We start from the raw sequence: 27473 nt of genomic DNA on the forward strand, positions 1-27473 counted from the left end.
ATGTACTCTTCAAATATGGTAACCATTAGCCCCCTGTGGCTATTGAGCACTTGAAATGTGACTAGTATGACTAAGGAACTGAATTTTTAATTACATTAAGCTTTAACTTAATTAAATTATTTAAATTAACTTAAATAGCCACATGTAGCTAGTGGCTGTTGTTTTGGATAGCCCAAGTCTAAGATATGCAAATAATGGAGGGTTGTTTTTTTAAGGCAACCCCTGCAAAGAGCTGTAAACCTTAAGACCTACATGATTACATATGGTTACATGTTCACTATGTAAAATTTAGAAAGTAAATAAAAACAAGGAGTTTTATAAGTTTTTTCCCACAATTAAAAAATATTTTTTAATTAAAAATAAAAGCAAAGGAAAAAAATTACCTGTAATTTCAGTACTTGGTGCTAACCACCATTAAGAGTTAGAATGGGTTTTTTTTCCTTAATAACGAGTTGTGAATCTCTCTTATTCTCTATATATGTCTTTCCATACCCCTGTCTAGTTTTCTTGGCTGTATAGTATTTTGTTGTGTGGCCATATCATAATTTATTTATGCAATTAAATTTCCAGTGTTAAAGAAGAATGAGGTTAGTGAAACAAAAATTTCAATTTGAGCTTTTCTAAAATGTTCTTTTCACATAGAGAGAAAACTGAGCTACCTCTGATTCACTGGTAGAAACCTGAGCATAGTTTCCCAGGGCTTAATCCATGGTTTCCATTAAATAGTTAAGAAGTATGGCCCCACAAAAAAGACACCACAAAAAAGAGAACAACAGGCCAATATCTCTCATGATTATAGGTGCAAAAATACCAACAAATCGAATCCAACAATGTATTTAAAAATCATACACCATGATCAAGTGGGATTTATTCCTGGGATGCAAGGGTGATTTAATAGTCACAAATAATCAATGTGATATGTCACATTTAGAATAAATAAAAATTTTCTGCATAGTGAAGGAAACAATCAACAAAAACAAAAGGCAACCTATTGGGGGCAGATATTTGCAAGTAATATATCTGATAAAAGTTTAGTATCCAAAATATATAAATTGATACAACTCAATACCCAAAGCAAGTAATCCAATTAAAAAATGGGCAAAAGACATGGACATTTCTCTAAGACATACAGACGGCAAATAGACACATGAAAAGATGTTCCATATCACTCATCATCAGGGACATGCAAATCAAAATTACAATGAGATATAACCTCATACCTGTCAGAATGGCTAAAATCAAAAGCACAAGAAACAACAGGTATTGGTGAGGATGTGGAGAAAAAGGAACCCTCTTGCACTGTTGGTGGGAATGCAAACTGGTGCAGCCACTGTGGATAACTGGAAAATTTTTTTCCTTAAAAAAAAAATAGAACTACCTTACAATCCAGTAATTGCACTACTGGGTATTTAGCCACAAAATACAAAAAACACTAATTCAAATATATATAAATATAGGGGTGCTATATTTATAGCAGAATTATTTACAATAGCCAAACTATTGGAAACAGCCCAAGTATCCATTGATAGATGAAGGGATAAAGAAGATGTGGTGCATATACACAATGGAATATTAGCCATAAAAAAGAATAAAACCTTACCATTTGCAACAACGTGGCTGGAGCTAGAAAGTATAATGCTAAGTGAAATAAGTCAGTCAGAGAAAGACAAATGCCATATGATTTCACTCATATGTAGAATTTAAGAACTAAATGAACAAAGGAGAAAAAGAGAAAGAGAGATGAAGAAACGGATTCTCAACCTCAGAGAACAAACTGATAATTACCAAAGGGAAATGGGTGGGGAAGATGGAGGAAATAGAGGATGGGGATTAAAGAGTATACTTATCATGATGAAAAAAATAAATAAAATGATATGATGGGGATTAAGGAGTACACTTGCTATGATGAATACCTGGTGTTGTATGAAGGTATTGAATCACTATATTTTGCACCTGAAACTAATGTTACACTGTATGGGAACTAACTGGAATTTAAATAAAAACTTAAAATGGTAAAAAAAAAATAAGTAGATGATTAAAAAAAAAGAATAAATATGGCCACATAGATTAATTTGGCCAGAGACTTTCTTTAGTTAACATGGTCATTCCTAGAGATGTGTCCCTCTGGGACTCTCAACTCTTCATCCAGATTTATGTTGTAAAGCAGTTTACATAGTACTTATCTCTTTTTAGACTAGACTGTCATTCTGTTTTCACCATAACCATAATTATTTATATGTATGCGACCTATAGCCTTTCACATACATCATCTCAATTAACTGCACAACCAATTATTTTTGCTTCTGAGGAAACTGAGTCATCAGAATATTTAATTACTTGCTCAAGTTCACATAACTAGAATGGGAACTAAGCTACGGTATGACCCAGTTCTAACCCCATACCCTGTGCTGTGGTTCCACCACAAAACAGCTGCCTCGTCAATGAAACAAGTCTCTACAGTTTTCATTTCCAAGGTTTTCCTCGGCGATTCCTTTGTGAAGAAAAGCCCTATTGCTCCGAAAACATGAGATTTCCTAAAAGTCTTAGGGCTGTTTTAAGCTTTGAGAACCTAAAAAATGTAAATGATGCAAGCCTAAAAAAATATTATTTAGTGTACCAATATGGGGGGGGTATTTAACAAATATCTTTGGTGTACCATACGTTGCGGGACCATTGTGTTGATAATAGGGGGCACTGTGCATGTGTGGGGACAGAGGCTATAGGAAACCTCAGTACCTTCTGCTCGGTTTTGCTATGAACCTAAAACTGCTCTAAATAATAGAGTATGTTTTAAAAAAGAAGCTTCAAAAATCATTTGAAATTTTCATTAACTCTCTGAAGAGACACTTGTTCAGTTTTGGAAACTTTGAAGTAAAATTTTACCTTTGGTGTTTTGTTTCCATCAGTAGTTGCCATCTTCCGTGAGAGAAACTAAAAAAAAATTTTTTTAAAGTGCTTTTCAAAATTCACAAAACTAAACCATTGAAAATGAAATGCATATAATTGAATTTACAAATTCTGAAGCATTTATGATTCTGAAATAATTACAGTGTAAACCACATTTGGGCCTTGCTGTATTGATTTTAGTAAGCTTTCAGCAATGTTTTTATATATTCTTGAGTAATCCTTCACGCTAAACCTAATTAATAATTCAAATCCATAAATTGTTGATCTCTTTGTTTTTTCAATGCTTATACCAAAAATTAATCACAAATCAGAACAGGGCGCTCATTATCGGCGTTGCTCAGATCCGCTCTGGATGCCTTTGTAGTTTTTTCTCTTCATGGAGTTCCTTTGTTCATACACACAAAATTTAAAAAAAATAGCAAAGTTTTGAGCTTTGGTTTTCTTACCCCATTCTTTTTTTTTTTTTTTTTTTTTTAAGATTTTATTTATTTATGTGACAGAGAGACAGCCAGCGAGAGAGGGAACACAGCAGGGGGAGTGGGAGAGGAAGAAGCAGGCTCCCAGCAGAGCAGGGAGCCCGATGCGGGGCTCGACCCCAGGACCCCGGGATCATGCCCTGAGCGGAAGGCAGACGCTTAACGACTGCACTACCCAGGTGCCCCGGTTTTGATTCCATTCTTAACCTATGACATAGTAACCTGAGGGTTGAATAAGTTTTTATCCCTGTTTCATCCCTGTATTATACCTAAAGAGGTACAACATCTTCTGTTACTTCTGTTGGCTGCCTTTAAGTAAGTGTGAGAGATAGCCCCAGAATATATAATGATTTCTGAGTGGAACATGTTGTAATATTAATAATTAGTAAATGGGCCAAGTTTATACTTCTTAATCACTTACATTTTAAGTTTTGCCTTGAAGAGTTTTGTGACAATACATGATAAAATAAAATTAGAAGTTAAAATCAATCTAATTAATATAATGTTAAAAGTTAGTGATTTTATTTAATCTCTGGGCATATCAAATAATTAATTCAATATTATTATTTAGCACTGTTTGCCAAACCTTCTGTAGATACACATTACAATTTATATGCCTTTTTTTTATCATCTCAACATAAATGCATAACAATTATGCAATTAAGTTTCCAGTGTTAAAATACAGAATGAGGTTAAACAAAACAATCGAGCCTTTCTAGAATGTTCTTTCACATAGGGAGAGAAAGTAAAGTTACCTCTGACCTAATGGTAGAAATTCAAACATAAATTGTTTCATAATTGACATTGCGTCACAGGTTAAAGGCCAATGTTTTCCTTGGTGGTATGTAAAATAATCGTGCATTTTACAGTCAACTGCCTTTTGGATTAGCTGAAATAATATGGGTAAAGATACTTATAAATGTCTGTATGCATGGAGGGAGGTTATATGTACTTGGAACTCTTTTGGGCTCTCATGTGTCTTATTTTACACCATCATCCAAAATTTATCCCACTCAATTATATTCAATTTAGCATTTTCAAGTTTGGATATGCTGTTGTTTTTAGGTGAATTAAAATTATTTTCTAATGAGATTGTAAATTCCGAAGGAGAGTAGAGGCAGGAAACATTTTTTGAATATGCCGGGCATCCAGCTTGCAGTAAAATAATGGAACTAGAAGAGATCTTGCCAGATATTTTGGTCCATTCTTCCCTCCTCCTCCTCCCCACCCCATCTCCTTTCAGGTAACTTAATGACTCAACTTTCAAGGAAAGATTGCCTTTTATTTTATAAGAAAGGATTTCCACATTTTTTCACATAAGATGTTTTGCAAGTCATTTAGGCTGATTAACTTACGAATGATAGGATTTGGCACGATTCTGAAATAAAGAGCTCCTTTGTCTGGATTAACAGCACTGACAGAAATGCTACAGAAATCAGCCATTGTCAATTATAGCTAAAAGCAATACAAATGGGAAGAGAGCACAAACCAAGCCTTCAGACAAGTTATGGCTACTTCAGAGTCCCTGCCATGTCTGTCAGGCATCATGAAACCTAAGTGCACTATGTTTGAGTCCATGTGGAATGGATATGGTGAAATGTCAACTGTTCAAAACAGATGTTATCCATTTTTTATATTTTGAACAGTGTGTGTATTAGAACACATTTTCAGATCTATCTGTAAAGAAAAGAGACGTGAAAATCAGTTCTAGTGAATGTATTGCATCTTTTCTTGCAAAGGAATATTTACAGCTACGTATCAGTGAATGAGCTGGGCAGCAACATACTTCGGTACTGAATTGTGTGATCATTGAGACAAAGATTCATAATGTAATTTTGCATTGCAGCTGCATTATAATTGTTGTTAAATACATAAAACAAATGGAATGTGAGATCTTCATGGTAAGGAGGATTGACACTTTGAGCAGTAGACCAGTGTCTTAATTAGAAAGCATAAAATTCTCCTTCATTTTTGAGAAAGTCAGTTAAAAATAGTTTTTGATTAGCTGCTTAGAAAACGTGCTTGTTGAAAAAGGTATATTTGGCAAGCTCAATAATTATTTGTCCGTTTTTTATATGACTGGAAAATCAGAATGTGAAATAAGAATCAGTTTTATGGTCATATAAAATTCGAAAGACTATCTAAGACAGAAAATAAGCATCTTCCATCCGAAAACTACCTAGTGTTCTTCAGTCTATCGAGAACTGAGGAACAGAACGCTGAATTAAAGTGAACTAACCACAAAAAATTCACTGCATATTTTTCTAAGTCATTTTATTTAACTGTACCGTTTTGAGGTGAGTTTTTGTGTTAGGCTTAAGGAAAGTTTGTTGTTGGGTTTTTTTTTCCAATTAAGCTTGCTACAAAGGATAGAGAGCCTAATAACCTCTATAGTGATGTTATTTAGTAAATTTCATGAGCCGCAAGTATGGTTGCAGACAATTAAGTATTTTCTGAAAAGTGTGAGAGATTTGTAAATGGAAGTGAAAAGCTGTTCCTTTCAAGCTGAATGATCAAACACATTTTTGGAGAAAAACAGTGGTTGAACAGGTGTTCAGTATTACGAACTTGTGATGTAAAGAATGCAACAGCTGAGTCTGGCAAAAATCCACACATTAAATTCTTTGTTCTTAAGAAGCAAAACTCTGCTGCGGAAAGTCAACTCAAATTTGTGCTCCATGAACAATAGGTATTGAAAAATACAGAACCTCATATAAAGAATATATAATTGGTATGTTACTTCTAATTACTTTTTTGTCTTTTATCAACATTTATAAGAATCATTTTCTTTCTTAAAATATCAGTGCATTTTTATTTCTTTTTTTGAATGTTGAAAGATAGTATTTGATTTTCTTAATTCTGCTTCTTTTTGGTAATGGTTAAATAGTTTTTAGTAAGAAAAAATGGAAGTTTAAACATGTTTGTTTGCCTTCTTATAAGGCAAATTTATATTAAAATTTTATATTATCACCACCACTTATGAATTAGATAGGAAACAGGTATTCTCATTTTGCAATAAATACTCTGCATGCATAATAAGCCAGTTGTAGAATTAGGAAGAAAACTCAATCTGTCTTCCAAATCAGTAATATATCCATGAGATCATTTGGCTTTGTAACTTTCCAAACAATTTTGCTACTTGTTTAGAAAATAAGGTCTGGTTGTGAATTTTGATCTTGGAGGAAAATAATCACTAGTAATTTCAAAACCAGTGGCCTAAGGATCTCCTCCAAGCAGAGCAGCTAATCAGAGACATTTGAGAATGATTCCCCAAAAGAGAAGAGAAAAAGTTACTTTCTGTGAGGTTGGAATACATGCTTAGGCAATTTTAGCCAGGAATGTTGAGCCCTGAGTGTGGATGAGGCCAGCTTCCTGACTCCAGGTGTGACAGAACACAGCTGATCAAACAGGACAGAAATCTGACATCATTCTCTGTTTAACTTCAGCCGTCCAATGACCCATGCCCAATCAGGAAGCCAAAGAGAAGCTGGAGAAGGCATGTGTAGGGGTATAGTTTCATACTAAGAATACTGCCATAAACATGGTTTATGAGCTTTGATTTGGTCATGTTTGGGCCCTAGAATATATAGTTGTCCAACAGTGTGCCAAACAGGCTACACGGTTTTTTAAAAAATTTAAAACCTCTTTAAAATGTGATCCGTGTTTGTGTTCCGCCTGCCTATTTGGGGTCTGCTATCGTTTTTAAGTCACCAAATAGTTCAAAGTATACTGTCCCCGAGTACTTAAAATCCTTGAAGATTAAAGTGAACTGAATTACAAATATTTTTTCCATATGCCAGATTTTCAACTGGGGACAGGACCAAAACACTAGTGAGGGTGTTAAACAGTTTATCTTCAGATTACAGCTGGAAGGACCACCATCTAAGGTCAAATCTGATGCTTTCACCTGGATCCTTCTCTTGCTCTGCTGTTGCTCTCCCATTCCATGTGCTTCTCAGACCCTACTCCAAAAAGGGCTGCAATGCAGGTTGCTAGTCTAGGAAGGGATGGAATTGACAGAGGTGTAATATACGGAATGGAAAGTTACAACCAAAGGTATAACTTTTTTATACGTAGCTGTAAATATTGGTTTCTGGAGTAGAATTCAGTGATTCATCACTACATACAACACCCAGCACTCATCACAAGTGCCCCCTTTAATTCCCACCACCTATCTAGCCCAGCCCCCACCCACTTCCAATTTGTTCTCTATCGTTAAGAGTCTCTTATGGCTTGGTTCCCCCTCTCCCTTTTTTCCCCCTTCCCATATGTTCATCTATTTTCTTAAATTCCACATATGAGTGAGATCATATACTATTTGTCTTTCTCTGACCGACTTATTTCACTTAGCATAATACATTCTAGATCTACTGACATCATTGCAAATGGCAAGTTTTCATTCTTTTTGATGTATATATATGTGCCACATCTTCTTTATCCATACATCAGTCAATGGACGTTTGGTCTCTCTCCATAGTTTGGCTATTGTTGATAATGCTGAGGGATAGCCTATCCTAAACAGTTATATACAAAGTCATGCCAATAATTAGCAGTTTATGAAACCATTTAACCATCTTATTTTGAAAGTATAGTTCTTAATTACCAGTTACTTTATTAAATTAATAATCTCATCCATTAAATTGATCATATCATTATGTCCACCTCAGCCATGAGATCCCAGGATCACATTGTACTTTGTTGCCATCAGAAACTGTAACATTTCAAAATTAACTGACTCGGACATTTAACTGAGACCCAAGTTTCAATTCATAAAGTTACATCCCTCCATTTCTCTAGACACACATCTTCATACAAGAAGTAGCCATAGACAGTAAGTAGTTAGTAGTAATGTTTTCCTGCCTCCTTTAATGAATGGGAAAACCCTTGTGTACCCCTACTTTTAAGAAGTGAAATAGATTTGGGTACTGTGCCTGAAATATTTTTATTCTCCTTCTAGACCTGAACTCAGCACGCTCATAACTTTAACTTCATTGTCCTTTGGATTCTTTTTTCCTAGGATTTTTATAGTTCAGGTCTTACATTTAGGTCCTTAACCCATTCTGAGTTAATTTTTTTAATATGGTAAAAGGTAAGGGTCCAACTTCATTCTTTTTGCATGTGGATATCCAATTTTCACGACATGATTTGTTGAAAAACTGTCTTTTCCCTCATTGAATGGTCTTGGCAGCCCTGTCAAAAACTATTCGACAAAATAAATACCCAAGGGTTTATATCTGGGTATCTCTCCTATTCCATTGGTCTACATGTCTGTTTATGTGTCAGTACCTCACTCTTTTAATTACCATGCTTTGTAGTAAGTTTTGAAATCAGGATGTCTGAGGAGTCCAACTTTGTTTTTATTTTTCAAGATCGTATTGGCAGTTCAGGATCCCTTGAGATTCTGTATGAATTTTAGAATGAATTTATTTCTGCAAAAAAACTATTGGGATTTTGATAGCAATTGCATTGAATCTATAGATCACTATGGATAGTATTGACATCCAAACAATATTAAATCTTCCAAACTATGAACACAGATATGTTTCCATTTATTTGTGTCTACTTTAATATCTTTAGCAATGTTTTACAGTTTTCAGTGTACAAATCTTTTACCTCTTTGGCTTAAAGTTCATTCCTAAGTATTTTATTCTTTTAGATGCTATTGTAATTGGCACTGTTTTCTTAATTTCCATTTCACATTGTTCATTATTAATGTATAAAAACACAACTGATTTTTGCATGTTGATTTTGTGACCTACAACATTGCAGAATTCAGTTATTCTACCAGTTTATTATAGGATTTAGGGCTTTCTACATAAAGGATCATGTCATTTGTGAACAGAGATAAATTTTTTTTCTTCCTTTCCAATTTGGATTTTAAAATTTCTTTTTCTTAAGGTGCCTCTGTGGTGAGTTGGTTAAATGTCTGACTCTTGGTTTCAGCTCAGGTCATGATCTCAGGATTGTGAGATCAAGTCCCTCCTGGGGCTCAGCGCAGAGTCTGCTAAAGATACTCTCCCTCTTCCTCTGCCCCCTCCCCCCATTTGCACACACACACTCTCTCTCTCTAAAATAAATAATCTTTAAAAAAAATAAAAATTCTTTTTCTTTTCTAATTGGACTTCTGAAATCCAATTGGCTAGGACTTCCAGTACTATGTCAGATAGGAATGGTGAAAGCAGGCATATTTGTGTTGCTCCTGAACTTGGAGGGAAAATTTTCAGTCTTTCATCATTGATTATGATATGAGCTGTGAGTTTTTCCTGTGTGGCTTTCATTATGTTGAAATAGTTTCCTTCTATTCTGAGTGTGTTGACTTTTTTAAAAAAAATCATGTATGAGTGGGATGCCTGGGTGGCTCAGTCGGTTAAGTGTCTGCCGTCAGCTCAGGTCATGATCCCAGGGTCCTGGGATTGAGTCCCACATTGGGCTCCCTGCTCAGCGGGGAGCCTGCTTCTCCTTCTGCCTGCTGCTCCCCCTGCTTGTGTTGTCTCACTCTCTCTGTCGACAAATTAAATTAATAAATCTTTTTTTAAAAATCATGAAAGGGTATTTGATTTTGTTAAATGCTTTTTTTTGCATCACTTGACATGCTTTTATGGATTTTTACCTTCATTCTCTTAATGTAGTACTTACTGATTTTCTTATGTTGAACCATTTATACATTCTAGGAATAAATCCCACTTTGTCATGGTATATAATCCTGTTGAATTTGGTTTGTTAGCACTTTGTTGAGAATTTTTGCATCAATATTCACAAGCAATACTGGTCTACATTTTTCTTTTTGTGTAGTGTCTGTCTAGCTTTGGTATCAGAATCATGTTGCCCTCCCTCATAGATTGAGTTAGAGAATGTTAGGTCTTCAATTCTTTGGAAGAATTTCAGGAGGATTATTGTTAATTCTTTAAATGTTTTGTGGAATTCACCAGTAATGCCATCTAGTCCTGGGCTTTTATTTGTTGGGAGCTTCTTGATTGCTGTTTCAATTCCCTGACTAGTTATAGGTCTGTTCAGATTTTCCATTTCTCCATGATCCAGTCTTATTAGGTTAAGTGTTTCTAGAAATTTACCCATGTCATCTAGGTTATCCAGTTTGTTAGCATACAACTGTGCATAATATTCTCTTACAATCCTTTTTATTTCTGTAGAATTGGTTGTTATGTTCCTTCTTTTATTTCTGATCTAAGTTACTCAGGTCTTATTTTTTTTCTTGGTCAATCCTGCTAAAGATTGGTCAATTTTATTGATCTTTGAATAGCCAACTCTTGATTTCATTTACTTTCTCTATTGTTTTTCTTTCTTTCTTTCTTTCTTTCTTTCTTTCTTTCTTTCTTTCTTTCTTTCTCTCTCTCTTTCTTTCTTTCTCTCTTTCTTTCTTTCTTTCTTTCTTTCTTTCTTTCTTTCTTTCTTTCTTTCTTTCTTTTTTCCTGTAGGAAATAGATGTGGTTTCTTCTTTAATTCATTGGTTATTTACAAGTATGTTGTTTAATTTCCACATATTTGTGAACTTTCCTATTTTCCTTCTGGTGTTGATTTCTATTTTCGTTCTATCATTGTGTTTGGAAAACATACTTTGTATGATTCCAATCTTTAAAAAAAATATTTAGACTGGTTTTGTGGTCTAAAATATAGTCTATCCTGGACAATGTTTCATGTGCACTTGAGAAAAATGTATATTCTGCTGTTGTTGGGTAGAATGTTTTGAGAGGACTTCTGTATATCCATGTATTTACTCAAACTTGAGATAATTTTAGGCATTATTTATTCAGATAATCTCTCTCCCCTTCTCTCTCTATTTCTTCTGTGACTCCCATAATGCCTATATTGATCTCTCTCTCTCTTTTTTGTTTAGACTCAATAATTTTAAATGACCTGTCTTCAAGTTCACTGATTTTTTATTCTGCCTGGTTGAGTCTGTTATTTTATCCCTCTAGTGAAATTTTCAATTCAGCTATTATACTTTTCAGCTCCAGAATTTCTATTTGGAGATATATATATACACACAAAGAGAGATAGAAATTATATATATATATATATAATATAATAAATATATTTATATATATATAATTTAGATATAAATTATAAAGGAAAACACAAAAAATTAAAGGAAATAAGGAAAATAATATAGGAACAAATATGATATTGTTTTCCTTATTTCCTTTAATTTTTTGTGTTTTCCTTTAGCTTTTGAACATACTTAAAACAATTATTTTAAAGTCTTTGCCTGGTAATTCTGATGCATTTGTTCCTTCACGGATGGTCTAAGGATTTATTTTGTTCTTTCGAATGAGCCATGTTGCGTTGTTCCTTGTGATCTTTTGTTGAAAAGTGGGCATTTGAAAAAATATCCACCTCTCCTAGTTTTTCTAGATTGGTTTGGAAGACCTCCCCTAGTTAATAAGAGCCTGTCATTCCTATTGGAATCAGCCCAGGGTAAAGGTATGAGGTCTCTTCGGATCTTTTCTGGGCATTTGTCTTTCCTGGGCCTGTGTGTAACCTTTTTAAAAATTCCCCTGTGTTCATGGCTATTTTTAAATGTCTTAATTTATCATAGTCTCACTCTAGCTTCTCTTTGGGGGCAAAGATGTTTTATTATATTCCTCTGCTTGTAATCTCTTACTCCCAGGTGTCTGTGAATCTATAGTCTCCCACACCACAATGCCTGCCACTGCCTTCCATAGTTTTTGCCACCTGAGATCCCTCTGCCACAATTTCCTCTCTGAGCTCTGAGTCAGGTGAGATAGAAATCAGTCTTTCTTAGGTAGCCCACAGACAGGTAGAGTGTTGCAAATAATTTCCATTCTGCCTCTTCTGGCCAAGGGAAGGAACTGGTAATTGGTCTGCTTCCTCCTGACCATACTATGCTATTGTCAGGAAGTGGGCGGGACAAGAAAAAGTAAAAATGCCAGGAGATTTCCTGGAGTTTTTATTGTGACTTTTTCTTGCTTCTTTGCTATAGATCTCTGAACTGGTTTCCAGAGCTCCTTTAAGTTATATTAGTTGATCTGTAGTTGTTTATTTAATATTTCCATGGGGGAGCAAGTGTTTGGAACTTCTGAGTCCACCATCTTGGTAATGTCTCTATGCTTTCTGATGAGAAGTCTGCTGTTACTATTAATGAAGTCTCCTTTTACATGATGAGTCACGTACAGCTTTCAAGTACAATTCGCAACTTTCAACATTCTCTCTTTGTCTTTCACCATTTGACTATGACGTGTCTTGGAGTATATATCCAAGTTGATCCTACTTGGAATTCATTAAGATACATAAATATACAGGTTAAAGTTTTTCACCAAATTTGAGAAGTGTTTGTCATTATTTCTTCAAATATTCTTTCTGCCCTTTCTCTCTCTCCTCTTTTTCTAAAACTCCCATATATGTAGGATGGTATGCTTGATGATGTTTTATAGATCTCTGAGGATGTGTTCATTTTTCTTAATTCATTTTCTTTTGTTTCCTCAGACTGGATAATCTGATTGGCCTATCTGCAAGTTCACTGAGTCTGTCTTCTGCATGCTCAAATCTGCTGTTGCTCCTATGAAGTGAATTTTCCATTTCAATTATTGTACTTTTCAACTCCAGAATTTCTAATGATTCCCTTTTTTATATGCAATTTCAATCTCTTTATTAATATTCCCTACTTCCCAAGATATGGTTTCAAACTTTAATTGTTTAGGCATGGTTTCCTTTAGTTCCTGGAATATATTTTTAATAGCTGATTTAAAGCCTTTATCTATTAAGTCCAAGATGGTGCAGACCTCCTTAGGGTCCAGTTTTATTGACTGTTTTCTTTCCTTGGTTATATTTTGTGGTATACATTCCTCTTTCTTTGTCTCATAAACTTGGGGGGAAAGAAACTTAGTATTTTAAGTAATATAATGTAGAAACTTTGGAAATCAGATTTTCCCCTTCTCTGGGGTTGTATTTTTGCTATTTATTGCTATCTTTGATATTGTTTGTTTGTTAGTGACTTTCTTAGACTAATTCTATAATGTCTGTATTCTTTGTCAGTGTGGCCACTGAGATTTCTGCTCAGTTACCTCATTGGTCATCTAATGAGATGACTGAGATTTCCTTAAATTCCTTGCACCATTAGGTTTCTCATCCTTTGGTGAGGTGTTCTGTGTGTGTTTTATGGCACACATTGAATACTCCAATAGTTTACAATTTAACCCTTTATTTTGGTTTCTGTAGAACCTCAGAGTCAGGCAGGGGTTGACCTAGGGCTATCTCAGTTCTTTTCTGACTGTGCACATGGTCCTGCACAGGACCATTTGCTGCACAAAATGTAGCATTTCAGATCCCTACAAATAGGTTAGAGTTTTTAAAAATTCTCTGTGGACATCCCATTTTTAAGATTTTCCTTTTAATTATGTTTTGGCCAGCCTCTTATTTGTCCCAACTAATATTAGCATCTCAAACAGCTTTTATGGTAAATAATTGCCACTGATCTTTTTTATGACTTGCCCTGAGAATAGGACTTTCCTAAGTGAGTGAGCCCTAAGATAAAGACAAGCCTTTGGAGCTTTTCTTAGAAGTTGCCATTCAAGGCAAATTGCAACCATTCTGTTGGAATGGGGGTTTGGGAAGAGCTCCAAACCCATTCTTCCCCTCCTATGGCTGCTAGGCTACAGGTTTTCCCAGATAACATGGTTTCAGGGCTACTCCCAAGCTGGGGGGAGAGAGGTGAGAATAGGGAAAGTTTTTAAATGCTACAAAACTCACTGTTCTTACTGAGATTCAGGCATTTTTCTTGCATAAACATGATGAGTTACGAACATGATGAGTTTTCATTAAATTCTAGAGTTCTGAAAAAATTACTTTTCCCAATTTTTCCTATCTTCTCATTCTTATTATAGAAAATTCCACAAATGTCCTCCCTCCTCTAGTCTTAAACGAAATGTGGGTATTTGAGATCATCACCGATGCTCTGACTCTGTAAGTAACAGCAACAAAATCTGAATTGTGCACATCAGTTTTTCTCTATTCTAGATGCATCTTACCTTCAGAGCTTTAAAAAATATATTCTCATGCAAGAGCCCTATCCCCATTCTGTATATTGAGATTGAGACCTAGGCATTCATAGTTCTAAAAATATCACTCCAGGTGGAGCGCCTGGGTAGCTCATTCAGTTAAGTGTCTGACTCTTGATTTCAGCTCAGGTCATGATCCTAGAGTCCTGGATTGGGCTCCGTGCTCAGTGGGGAATCTGCTTAAGATTCTCTCTCTCCTTCTCTCTCTGCCCACTCCCCCCACCTGTGCGCCCTCTCTCTTTCTTTCACTCTCCCTCTCTCTCTCTCTAAAATAAATAAATAAATCTTTAAAAAAAATTACTCCAGGTAATCATAATGTGAAACCAAATTATTTATTTTGAATCCCACAATATAAAATAGTATCTTAACATTTCTGAGCCCAAATGAATGAATGCATGAATGAAAGTGGTTTTAATGATATGAATAAACATAGATGAATTATTTAATAATAATCGAGGTGTATTTTTTACCAACTCATTCTTGTTTGGGCTTTAAAACAGGACTGAACATGTAGTAAAAATGTTGCTATCTGAGTTATGTATATTGAATATATTCATAAGGGTGAATGACATATGGAATCAAATAAATTTCAAGTGGTTATTCCTTAAGTTGATATTTTGTTGTGCAAACTATTGGTAATCTAAACATTATCAAAATATTAGAAAATATAACACTAGGAACAGCTGTTATCATATGCCAGGCACCTTGTTATGTTTTATATGTATCCTTTTAACAGCCCTCAAAAGATAAATACTATTATTGCTCCATTTCACAGTTGATGAAACTGAAGCTTAGCGAAGTTATGTAGCTAGCTCAAAGACTTATAGCTAATAATGATGAAACTGGGATGTGCCCCCAGGTGTTATCTCTGTATGACTTAAACTCTTAAAACAGTGATTCTCAAACTTTGGTGTACATTGGGGTCATCCTCAGCTATGCATGGATGCTGGCTCCCACCACCATGCATTTGATTTAACTGGTATTAGGTCCAACCTGGGCTTAGAGAAAGCTAAAAATTCCCCTTAGAATTCTAATGTGCAACACAGTTTGAGAACTACTGCCTCAAAAACTGTATTTTCTACCTCCCTAAGGAATTTTTTTAATGTAAGAATGCTTAGATAAATTACTTACCTCAACATATCCAGATGGTTCCTTGGTTTCTCTAGGTTTTACCTAGAAATTTACATCTGAAAGCTTATCTCCTTTATATGAAAATTGTTCAATCCTATTTATGCAATAAAAGGAAGCTGCAAATCCCATAAATGCAGGCTGTACGAGTACTGGCTATAGAATAATTCACTTAGAAAAGATATAGGGATTTGGGCTGACTTCAAAGCTTAATGTGAACAAATAGGGTAATGTGACTGCTGCAATAGTGTGTGTGGTTGGCCACACTAGCAGAAGTACAGTGTCTACTTCATGAAAGATAAGAATTCCAATGTGCTCTGCTCTAGTCAGACCACATCTGGAATTGTGTTAAACTCTGGGTATGTTTTAAGAGAAACTTTGATAAAAGAGAGAGGAGACGTAGGAAAATCATTTCACGTGAAAATAAGTTAAAGGTAAAATCACAGAAGGTGAGGGAGACAAGATATCTGGCTTCAAATATGAGAACATGCATGAAAACGAGGATTGGTTGCAGTTAGTCTGTTATATTTCAGGTTCGTTATGAGTTAAATAGAGTCTTCTCTGTCAAACTGAGATATTAACCATGTATTTATAGAAAAATGTGATGTAATAGACCCAACAAGTAAACTTTTAGAAAACAGTCTCTCCATAAATGGGAGACCCTTGATTTTTTTTAGAGTATAGTATTTCATATAGTTAAACTTTTTTTCTGTCAAGATTATGGTCTCAAGGGTTGTTCTTAGCCTGGTCCACACAATTTGCTGTTTGGAGGCATCTGACTGGATCTTAACCTGAAATTGCTTCACTCACTTTACTCTGTGCGTTACTGAGTACAAGTGGGAAAAAGTTGTAAATATATTTAATATTAAAAATTATATATACACATATGTATATATATGTACACAGATTTATATAATAGCTATTTTATGGTAATATGACTTACATTGGTTCAGCTCTTTGTACTAGTTACATGCTTTTTTCAAAGACATCATTGGTTAAGAATGTCATTTAATTAACTCTATAAGCCTCTGGATACACAATAGTTTCTCACAATTTAGACCTCCTCGTTAATAGAATATTGTATCTAAAACAGAATCAACACAGGACAGAGTGAGATGGAAAAACACAGTTCTCTGTGATATTTAAGAAAATTATCTTAAGTTAGGCTAGAGAATAGAGAAAATCAGAACCATTAAATTTATTCTCTTTATTTTTTTTGTGATTTAATTTGATAAAACTACCTTCAAAGTACAATGCATTTTCAGCTATGTAAATCTACACTATGAGGACCAAATCATTTATTTTACCTGAAATTAATTTACTTTTCCTTCAGAATGAAAAAGGTAATAACTGATATCCAAACTTTGATTTTTGAAGCACTACATTTGAAAGTGTAAAGTAGTTCTAAATCAGTAATTTGTTTTAAGCTGTGGGACTTGTTAAGTCCTAGAAACAGAACAAGGATCTTACTGTGATAGAGCTACACAAACAGCCTGTTCTCCTTGTGTGTATATGTTGTATTTAGAATTTTTAAAAAGCATTTGATATAATGAATATACTTTTAGGACAAGATTTGCCTGTTCAGTTTTGGTTTCTCTGACATGCTGTTCTAATGTGAATGTAGCATTTTTGGAATTTTTTATATGCAATGTGCTATTTTTAAATCTTTCTCAAATACTATATTATGCATTGTATGGTCTCTGTATGGCACAAAACAGTGTTTTTATAGCCCTTCTGGTTAAAAATTTTTGTTCTTAAGTCATGTTACGCTTGCCTTGTATGTGCTTTAAAGTTGCATTATGTATATCTCACCTCATCAGAAAACTGCCAGTTCTTTTCGCTGGAGGCAAGAGAAGGAATTTCATACCCATTAGTTTAATTGCTCTATGCCAAAACATCCAATTTTCTGTTTTATTCATTAATCTGTAAATAACGCCTTAATACTTTCCTATTAGTTGAATTTTAACCAAAAGTATTTTGTTACTTTACATTTTTCATCCGAGTTTGTGTATTTGACTTGATTTTGGTTAATTCGAACTTGACACCTTTTTCCTATTTATTCACCCATTCCAGCTTTACTTTAATAACAGTATAAAGGTGTTTCATATTCTCTCTTTCAATTACTGTTTTTGTTTGTCTCATGAACTGTCATTGGCAAAAAAGCTAGCTTCATCTCTTTGGAATTATTAGCCCTCTAAATTGTGAAGAGTCTTCCGACTGTTTATAAACTAGGCCTAATCTTGTAAATATAATTGTTGGCACTTCCAAGTGTAAGCACACAGTGTATACAGAAAATGAGAAATCAGGAAACATAAAGTTAATTTTTAGTTTTGTCACTATTCATGAACCTTGACCCTTTCCATCTGTAAAATGGGGATGTCATGCCTCCCAAAGGCAGACCTGTGAGGATCCAAAGAGATATATAGGTGGAAGTCCTTTGTAAACTGCAAAAAGCTAGACTGTTGTCATTGTTATTACTATTATTACTCTAATTGGGGGGTTTTGCATTAAAGATGAAAATTTGAATCATGCACAACCAATATCGCACCAGTGGCGAATTGGCAAAGACTAGTTTTTAAGATATGTGAGAAGGTGGAAAATGTGTTGAATTTGCCCAGTCGTTTAGCATTAGTGAAAGACAGTTTTGGCAGAATAATTACTTTTTCCATCCTCAAATATACTGTCTCCCTTTCCATAGAAACTATGTGAGGCAAGATGTCATATGTTTAGAATCTTTAAACCTAAAAAGTAAAAAGAAAGAGAGAGAGAGAAAGAAGTCTTACCTTCCAAACACATAAACAAACTTTGGCAGGACTTGTGGGCTTGAATCTAACATTTCACTGTCCCACAGATTGTAAACATTACAAGTCCTCTGTGAGCCATGCCCATGATCTCATTGCGACTTTGGCTTCCTCTATCTCATACCATGCACCTTAGGAAGTTCTTGGAGCCGAAGCAGATGTGATCACTTTTGTTATTTCTCCCAGTATGGCCCCAGTGCTGTGACTCACTGTCTCTACTGATAAAGCAGTGAGGCAACCAGGAAGTCACTAGACCGTGGGGTTGATTTGGCCTTACCCATTTATATTCCTTTTACATAGTTACATTATTAATACAGAATTAATGCTCTTTGCTTTTTAGTATTTGTGACTGTGGTTAAGTATCTTAAAGTCATAATCCCCTCATTATTTTTATTTTTTCACAAGTCAGCAAACACTTATTGGAAGTCTACTGTGTGACAGACCCCAGACCATATCCCAAATGAGAGTCAAAGAACAGGACCAGGTGGCTCTGTTCTTGAAGAGCTCACAAATTAATGGGGAAAGAACTCAGTGGAAAACAATTACAATAGAATGGAAAATGTGGCTACAAGATGCCTTTGGTTTTAACTGGCCAAAGTGGATTTTAGGCCTGGTTGATTCAGCAGCTCAATTGTGCCATCAAAGACCCCAGGCTGTTTTCCTCTTTCTGCTGTGCCATTCGCAGTGTGACCTGTGATTAGTCCTTATAACTTCCAAAAGATTCCTAGGAAACATCATCTCAGAACTCTCTGGCCATAATTGGGCCATATCAAGCCCACCCCTAAACAAATAATGGCAGAGGGAATGAGACTTCCGTGATAGGCTTAGGCCAGTCAAGAATTACCTCTGGGGTATAGAAACACTTTCTCCAGGTGCTTCTGTGTAAGAGTTAGACACCCAAACAAAATCAAGCCTTGGCAAATACAGGAGAATGAGGGAATGGATTTCGGAGAAAAGCATCTACAGGAATGTGGAGGAGAGGAAGAGAAACATACTGAGAAGGGGAAGAGGGGGGTGGATTTTATGGAGGAAATGTTATTTAAGACGCTGTTAAAAGGAGTCAGTTTTCAGGGCTGAGCAGGAGTTTCTAGGAGTTTCAAAGGGCATCAGGGTAAAGAAAAATGATGTAGCCAAAGATGTACAAGCACATGCCACCTTAGGGAACACCAGTAATCCTAGAGGCTGCCATGTAGTTTACGCGAAAGGTAGGGTGGGAAATATGACCAGGGGGTGAGGTTGAGCCAGATCGGGAAAATACTTGAATTATGCTAATGAATTAAACCTCATCTAGAAGGAAATGAAGCCGGTAGATATTGTAGGAAATCTGCCATCCTTTTATCAATGCCTTTCTAGTCTCTTTGGAGATCTGACAGTCAATCTCAGGTCCATTCCTCAGAAGGGCCTGTGTTAACATATCCCTTGGAGTCTTCCATGTTTATAACAGTTTTATACTTGAAGGTCATTTTGGCTGGGTATTAGAACACCGATTCACATTTTCTCTTGAGGTTGTTTACATGTGTTATTCCCTTTCCCTCTGCATAAAAACATTGCTACTGAGGGGCGCCTGGGTAGCGCAGTCGTTAAGCGTCTGCCTTTGGCTCAGGGCGTGATCCCGGCGTTCTGGGATCGAGCCCCTGCATCAGGCTCCTCCACTGGGAGTCTGCTTCTTCCTCTCCCACTCCCCCTGCTCGTGTTCCCTCTCTCGCTGGCTGTCTCTCTGTTACATAAATAAATAAAATCTTAAAAAAAAAAAAAACACATTGCTACTGAAAAGGCTAAAGATAATATCTTATTCTTTCCCTTAAAGTGACCTGGTCTTTTTGCCTAGATGAGCAAATCGTTTTTTCTTTTTTATTAAAGTCCAGCAGTTACTCTAGAATATTTCTCTATGTCAGCACATTCTGGGCCAATTTCCCCATGTATATAAGGTGACTTTCCTATATACTCTCAGGTTTTATTTATTTCAGGAGAGAGTTTTCTTGCATCATAGTTTTAAAAATTTGCTCTATTATATTGCTTTATTTCCTTCTTGGGGACTCGCTATGTGTATGTTACTTTCTTTGAATTTTTTGTTAGCTTTTCCCCCATCATTTCAAACTCTTCACATATTCTATATTTAAAGATATTACCCATTGTGTGTGCTTATTTTTGCATTCCTTCTAGTTTATTCTTCATTTTCAAAATGAATTTTTCTTTCATTTCTAATTCTTTGTGAATGGGTTTCACCTGGCTTTAAAAATTGGGTTTTTTTTTTTCCTACTAATCACCTAATTTATGAGCTTTGATAATTCTAATTGATATTTTCCTTTCATTGCTTCTGTGATTTTCTTCCACCTCATTCTTTTTCTTATAATAAATCCATATGGAAATTGACCATAGTCTTTTTGTTTGTTCATTTTTCAGTGAAATAAGTTTTTATGGTGTTTTAGGACGGAGATATGAGCCAGAGTTGCATTTCAAATTTCATGCTTCTCAAGAACCCGCTTCTGTTATTTTCCCAGCGATGGAGAATAGACTCAGACTCTTTTGCTCCCCTCCTCTCTTCTTACCTGGACTCCATCATTCCTTCATCCCATTGTCCTTGCCTTGCTCTGTTTGGATGCAACTCCCAGGAGTTTCTCCTTGGTAGGGGGCTTCAACCCAGAAAGAGCCTTCAGTTAGTAGTATTGCAAATGCATAGAACTCGGACCACAGAATGCTCCAGCACTGTCAGACCTGGGGGCATTTTGGTCTTATCCATTAATCAGGGCCTGGTAAGTCCATTGTGATGCTCCTGAGCTTTCCAGAGCTTTCTAGGGAGACCTGATGACAGTCTGGGCTCCCTGGTTCTACAGTCTTCCCAAGTCCTTCTGCCTTCTCTCTACGGATTTCTGGTTTCTTAAAGCATGTAGCTTTGGTAGTTTGTTCCAGTCTGCTTGTACTGGGGGTCCGTAAAGATACCTTGTCACCTAGCATTTCTATGTTTTTTGTTTTGCTGCCACCAATTCTCTGTTTCCTTAGGGAGATTCAAAAACTATGCCACCATCATCTTCCTGGAATTCCTCCAGTCTTTCTGGAGGAAAAAAAATTGTTTTGTAATTTCAAAACTGACAAGTATATTAGCTTATTGACATAAATAATATCATTTTGTAGTTTTGAGGCTACACTTTTGAAGTTCCCTGAAATTCAAGAAGCCATTGTTTTTGCTTTTGAGTTTGCATCTGGACCAAGGATGTGGTTAGGATTATGAATTTATTTCATCTGGACTGAGCATGCAGTCAGGATTCACATAATTGCAGTATTGTGGAGTGGCTTTGGGGCCAGGCAGACATGGGTTCTGATCCCACTCTGCCATTTATCATTTCACTTTTCATGTATTGATTTATTCTCTAAGGTTTTCCTCATCTACAACACAGAAGACTACTACAACAATTACCACTACAACTAAGTGCGTCAAAAGGGTAATTCGGATAAAATTATGTGGGATATTTGACTGAAGGTTAATAACTCTTATAGTCTTTTGATTTGGTTGCATCCTAGTGCACAGAAGTGTAATCAGATGGAGTGTAGAATACAGTTGAAAGTATTCACTCCTTTTGTTTTATGTAAAAAGCTTTATTGTAGAATTTTAGGGAAAATGGCCAATATTTTCAAAATAATTTTATTAATACATCAGAATGGGAAAGTATGTCCTAGCAGAGGTTGTATTTAAATGTGGTACTGAGAACAAGGCCAATAATATTGCTCACATGCTTCCCATAGCGATCGGGAGAGGCAATGTGTTGTGGAAAAGACACTTCCTACTTACACTTGGGAAGAACCTGACTGGGGTCCGTCCTTCACCATTCACTAGAACTTTGGTTTGGTTTGTTAACATCCTCGGTGAAAGCTTCCTTTCGTAGCTGTGCGTTTGCAAATTAATTCAATGGGGTTTCTAGAAACTGGCATAGAAACTTTCACGGAAACTGGGCATACAACAATAAACAAGACAGAAAAGAGTCCCTGCCCTCCTGGAACGTATGTTCTGGGTCAAAGGCAAATAATTAAGCCACTACTGCAGGAGCAGGAAGTGCTATAATATAGGAGAACCAGGTGTAGCATATTAGGAGCAGCTTGACCCAGACTCGAAGTTCAAGAAAGTTCCCTGAAGAGAATGGTACCTTAGTCTGTAGCTGAGACCACATGGAAAGCCATATGCAAAGACACAGAGACATGCAAGTGGCATGTTAGAGGACATGAACTTGAAGGACTGATGCATAAGCAGTGTTCCCAATACTGGTGGAGTTTAGAATCACAGGAGAGATTTTTAAAATTAAAAAAAAAAAGTTATAGGCCCCACCCCAGACTTCATGAACCATATTCTCAGAGAATGAGTGTCAGGATTCTGATTATTAACTCTGGGTGGGGGGTGGGGAATCAAGGCAGAGAAGATAAGACAGGGAAGCTAGGGGCACACATGCTATGTGGAGTTTGGATTTTATCCTAAGGGCAGGAGAGAGCAGTGGAAGAATGTGGGGGGATATGGGGATGAGATGTTCGGATTTATATTATAAAGTTCACTAAGATTACTCTAACGTGGCCCCTTGAGGGATACAGTCTAGTTTATGAGGTTCAACAGCTTTGAAACCTCAGTTTTTAAAATCTAAAATGGAAATAACATCCATTTTGCATGGTTATCGGGAGGTTTAACTGAAATAATTTATGCAAAGTGCCTAAGATATAATTGGCACTCAAAAGGTATTAATTTCTGTTATTTGAGAAAGCCATGGAGCCCAATAATTGTACATCACACAGCCGCCACCATACATCAGGGAAGGTGAGGATTTCTGAGCAACCATTTGTTTTCAGGTTCTTCTGACAAATTCCTTTCCTGCCCACACTTGCGGCCCTGGCACAGAGACCCCACTTTTCCCTCCCTCCCCACTTCTCACACATATTACTTCAGTTACAGTCTTTATGCTGACGACTTGCAAATCTATGACTCCAGCCTGGTTTTCTTTCCTGAGCTCCAAACGCGTATTTCCAACCAACTTCTGGATGTTTCCATGTAAATGTCTTGCAGGCACTTCATTCAAATTAGGCCTCTGATACCAAGTACCATCCTTTCTCACCCCAAGAAATCCCAACACCCTGCCTTTCCACCATTAGCGCCATTAGGTCAAGCCAGAAATGGGGGGATCGTCATTGAGTCACTGGTCCTTATCTTCTTCAGTCAGCGCTCACAAACCCACACCCTTTCCTTCAGGTCTAGACTATAACCTCCTTCCAAACAGCCACTGCCTCTTATCTGAACTTAGTGAAGTAACCTCTGAGTTCCCAGCACCAGGCTTTGCCCCAACCTCAACTCTGCAATCCTGAGAGATCTATTGTGATACAAAATTGATAAAATCCTTTTCCCCACTCCCCCCAACTACACACACACTCAAACCTTTCCAGTGGCTTTCGTATGCCATTAAAATGAACTCCGTACTGTCTACCAAGGCATGGAGTAAAGACCCATCAAGATCTTGGTAGGTCTCGTTTTCTCGATTCTGCCTTTCATACTTATGCTCTAACTACTCTGCACTAAACAAACAAACAAACAAAAAAAGGAAGAAAAAAGAAAGAGGAAAAAAAAAGAAAGCACCTCCCCTCACTCTCAGGTCTGTCTCATGATGATTCCTCCACCCCAAATCCCCTTCATACCGGATAACTCCTCATCTTTTAGACTTCATTTATAAACATCCTCTTGGGGGGACGTCCTTGAATCTTTCATCTTAGTGCTGTTCATTGTACTTATTTCTTTATTTTTAAAGATTTATTTATTTTAGAGAAAGAAAGAGAGTGAGAGGAGGGGCAGAGGGAGAGAAACTTCGGGAAGACTACCTGCTGAGTGCAGAGCCCGACCCAAGGCTTTATCTCACAACCCTGAGATCATGACCTGAGCCAAAATCAAGAGTCTGTCACTTAACCGACGGAGCCACCCAGGCGTCCCCATTATACTTATTTCTTAATGCTCCTACTCCTCACTGGATTGCAAGCAACATCGTGGCCAAAGAGTATACCCAATCAATCCACATTCTTCACAAATTCGATTTGGGAATTTTTGGCTACTTGTTAAAATGTTTGCAATCCCCAAATCGATACTCACAGCACCTCTGTGATCATTCTTGGACATGCACAGAGAGGTGAAAAATTTGCGTCACCCAAAATGCATGTTCTTAGCTGGGGTTGAACAAGATGACACTGTTTGTTTTAGCTCTCATGCTCTTAACAAGCGTCCATTTTGTAGTGTACTTAATGCCACGTTTTTCATACCTTTGTGGGTTTTGTTGGTAGTTTCACTATTTGACGTGGCCCCCACATGTAGTACCCAAGTGCTCTCTACTGTTCTTAAGCACCAGAAGGCTGTGATGTGTCTTACAGAGAAAATTCATGTGTTAGATAAGCCTCCTTCAGGCATGACATAGAGTGTGGTGTCTATGAGTTCAATGTTAATGGATTAACAGTACATGAGACAAGATATCTTTAAGCAGATACACACATAAAACAAGGTTATGTATTAATCAGTTGACAAGATTGTGACCAGGCTCACAGGAACCTAATGCTGCATTTCCCCTAGAAATAGTGGTTTAGTATTTACTAATTCAGTTTTTGTGATGACTTTATAAAATATAACTACAGCAAATAATAAGACAACTGTATTTTACTAATTTCTATATCCCCAGTAGTTAGCATAGTAACTCTCACATAATAGTTGTTCAATAAATATTTGTTGAAACTGAATTGTGCGTGTATATATACATATACATACATACATACATAGAAATCGTGTATAATAAAGAAACTGAATTTGTTTTTTATGCCAAAGGTATACCTCACAGCCGTACCATTACTTTCTTTTAAAGTTTGATCATAAAATTATTTTTGATAACATCTTTGTTTTTAATTTTCTCTAGGATGCTGGAGAAATGGTGCGTTCCTTTGTTGGTGGTTTGGAACTTGTTGTCAATTTACTGAAATCAGATAATAAAGAAGTTTTGGCAAGTGTATGTGCTGCTATTACCAATATAGCAAAAGATCAAGAAAATTTAGCTGTTATTACCGATCATGGAGTTGTCCCTTTATTGTCCAAATTAGCAAATACAGTAAGTAACACATCCTTTTATGTTAAATGTCTTATCATAAGATATCGTGGTGTAGTAGTAAAAACAATAAGCTTAGAGTCCAGAGACCTGGATTCAAGCTTAATATCCATCACCTCTGAGGTATGAGATTTTGGTCACCTCATTTAATTTCTCTGACACTAATCAATGCGAAAGTGTATTCTAAGTGTATAGTTTAATATGCAAGATCCTTAGAAAATAGAGACTGTTTTTTATTTGTTACTGGCAAGTAAAGTAGTGGCAAATATAAATGTTATTATAGAACTGTTAACTATCCTCTTCCATCACCACCATCGTTATCATTATCCTTAAGGTAATTGTTCATGCCAACTTTAGAAGTTAAACGCTCCCCCCCAAGCTTAGCAAGCTTGGATTGAAAGCATCCTTGCGCTGGGAGACTTTGGCAACCACTGTATTATTTATTCAGAGCTGTGCCAGATAGAATAGGCAGCCTTGAGAGATAATGACTTCACCATGACCAGGGTATTTGAGCATAGTTTGGGCTACCTCTTGGCAGGAAAATCATAGAGCAAAAATTCAATCACTGGAAAGATGCTTGGTTTAGAAGACTTTTTAGGGCCAGTCTAATACTGAGTTCCTAAGAATAACTGCCAGATTCAGTTAAGGACACCAAGTTGTTGCCTCAATCAAGAGAACAGTACAATTAATAAACAGAAAACTGTATCCTATTCAGTTATAGTATACCCATAGGAGTTAATTGCCTACAAAAAGAAGGATGAAGGCTATGGAAAGGAAAATGGCAGACTCAAACTTGTCACGGTTTGCTGCACTGCCTTCTCCCTGTTGGGAATCAAGGTGTATTACTGATGTAGAAGTGTTCCTCTGGTGAAGGTGTAGAGTTAATCCATCTATTCCAGTCAAGTGAAATGCTCCCTTAAGAATGTCCAATATTCTTTAACTATTTTTTTTTCTGAAGCACGTGCTCAAAAGGAAATCAATCCTTGAGCAAATAACAAATGCCAAACACTTGATCACCTTTGAATGTATTGACTACGTTCAGTAGTCAATAAAAAGAAATTAAAAATTTTTTAAAGTCATAAAAAGAAAACTCAGGATTGAACCTTGGCCCATTGGGGAGCCACCAAAATACTAATTTCTTTCAAGACTCCACCTGAATAGCCTCCTAGCCCTTCTCCCTTGACTCACTAGCATTTTATTGGGTAATAAACATCTAGCACAGAAACATGACGTCACAGAGGTTCACTGCAACGCATGTACCACAATTCATTTCCTTTGTGCAGAATAATGATAAACTGAGGCGCCATCTAGCAGAAGCTATTTCACGCTGCTGTATGTGGGGCAGAAATAGAGTGACCTTTGGCGAGTACAAAGCAGTGGCTCCATTAGTGCGTTACCTGAGATCAAATGACGCCAATGTACATCGAGCGACAGCTCAAGCCTTGTATCAGCTCTCCGAAGATGCGGATAACTGCATCACCATGCACGAGAATGGTGCAGTAAAGGTACCGGTGATTGATTGACTTTGTGGTCTAGTCCAAATTAGGTATATGGCGGCTGGAAAGAAACTTATGTAACAGTAAGGTTTCACTAATGGGGGCGTATTTGGACACACAAAACTGGTTATCTGTTGGGTCATAGCTGCTGAGCCATGTGTTAGCATGGTTTATGTTGCAGAAAAGTTGGAGATCGATTTTTCCTAAACCAAAAGGTGTAAAGATACTTAGTTTAATAATCACTCCATAATTTGAACTTGATTTAAAAAAATGTACAACACATGAATAATCAGGGGCATTCATAATTTTACTTAATATATAATTTACTTAGCACTTAAATAACAAAATATAGGCACGAACTACAGGAGCTGACTGAAACAACTAGACTACAACTTGATGGTCTTAACTGTAATAGCAAAGGACCAACTCAAAGACACATTTTTTTTTTTCAAAAGAATCTGTGCATCAAGTTTTCTTTGCCTTTAATCAATACACAGGTGGATGGGGCACCTGGGTGGCACAGCGGTTA

The 27473-nt window shown here is 36.3% G+C and overlaps 1 protein-coding gene across 1 annotated transcript in view; it reads left to right on the forward strand.

The window, feature by feature from the left end:
• The window catches only part of ODAD2 (outer dynein arm docking complex subunit 2), a 170923-nt gene that overhangs the window by 98511 nt on the left and 44939 nt on the right, over positions 1-27473 (forward strand). The window contains exons 17-18 of the mRNA XM_008683879.2: positions 25263-25451; positions 26732-26953. Coding sequence (XP_008682101.2) covers positions 25263-25451; positions 26732-26953 — 411 coding nt within the window. The remainder of the gene's footprint in view (positions 1-25262; positions 25452-26731; positions 26954-27473) is intronic.

The sequence above is a fragment of the Ursus maritimus genome, unplaced genomic scaffold (genome assembly GCF_017311325.1).
Source record: "Ursus maritimus isolate PB19 unplaced genomic scaffold, ASM1731132v1 scaffold_31, whole genome shotgun sequence".
Lineage (NCBI taxonomy): Eukaryota > Metazoa > Chordata > Mammalia > Carnivora > Ursidae > Ursus > Ursus maritimus.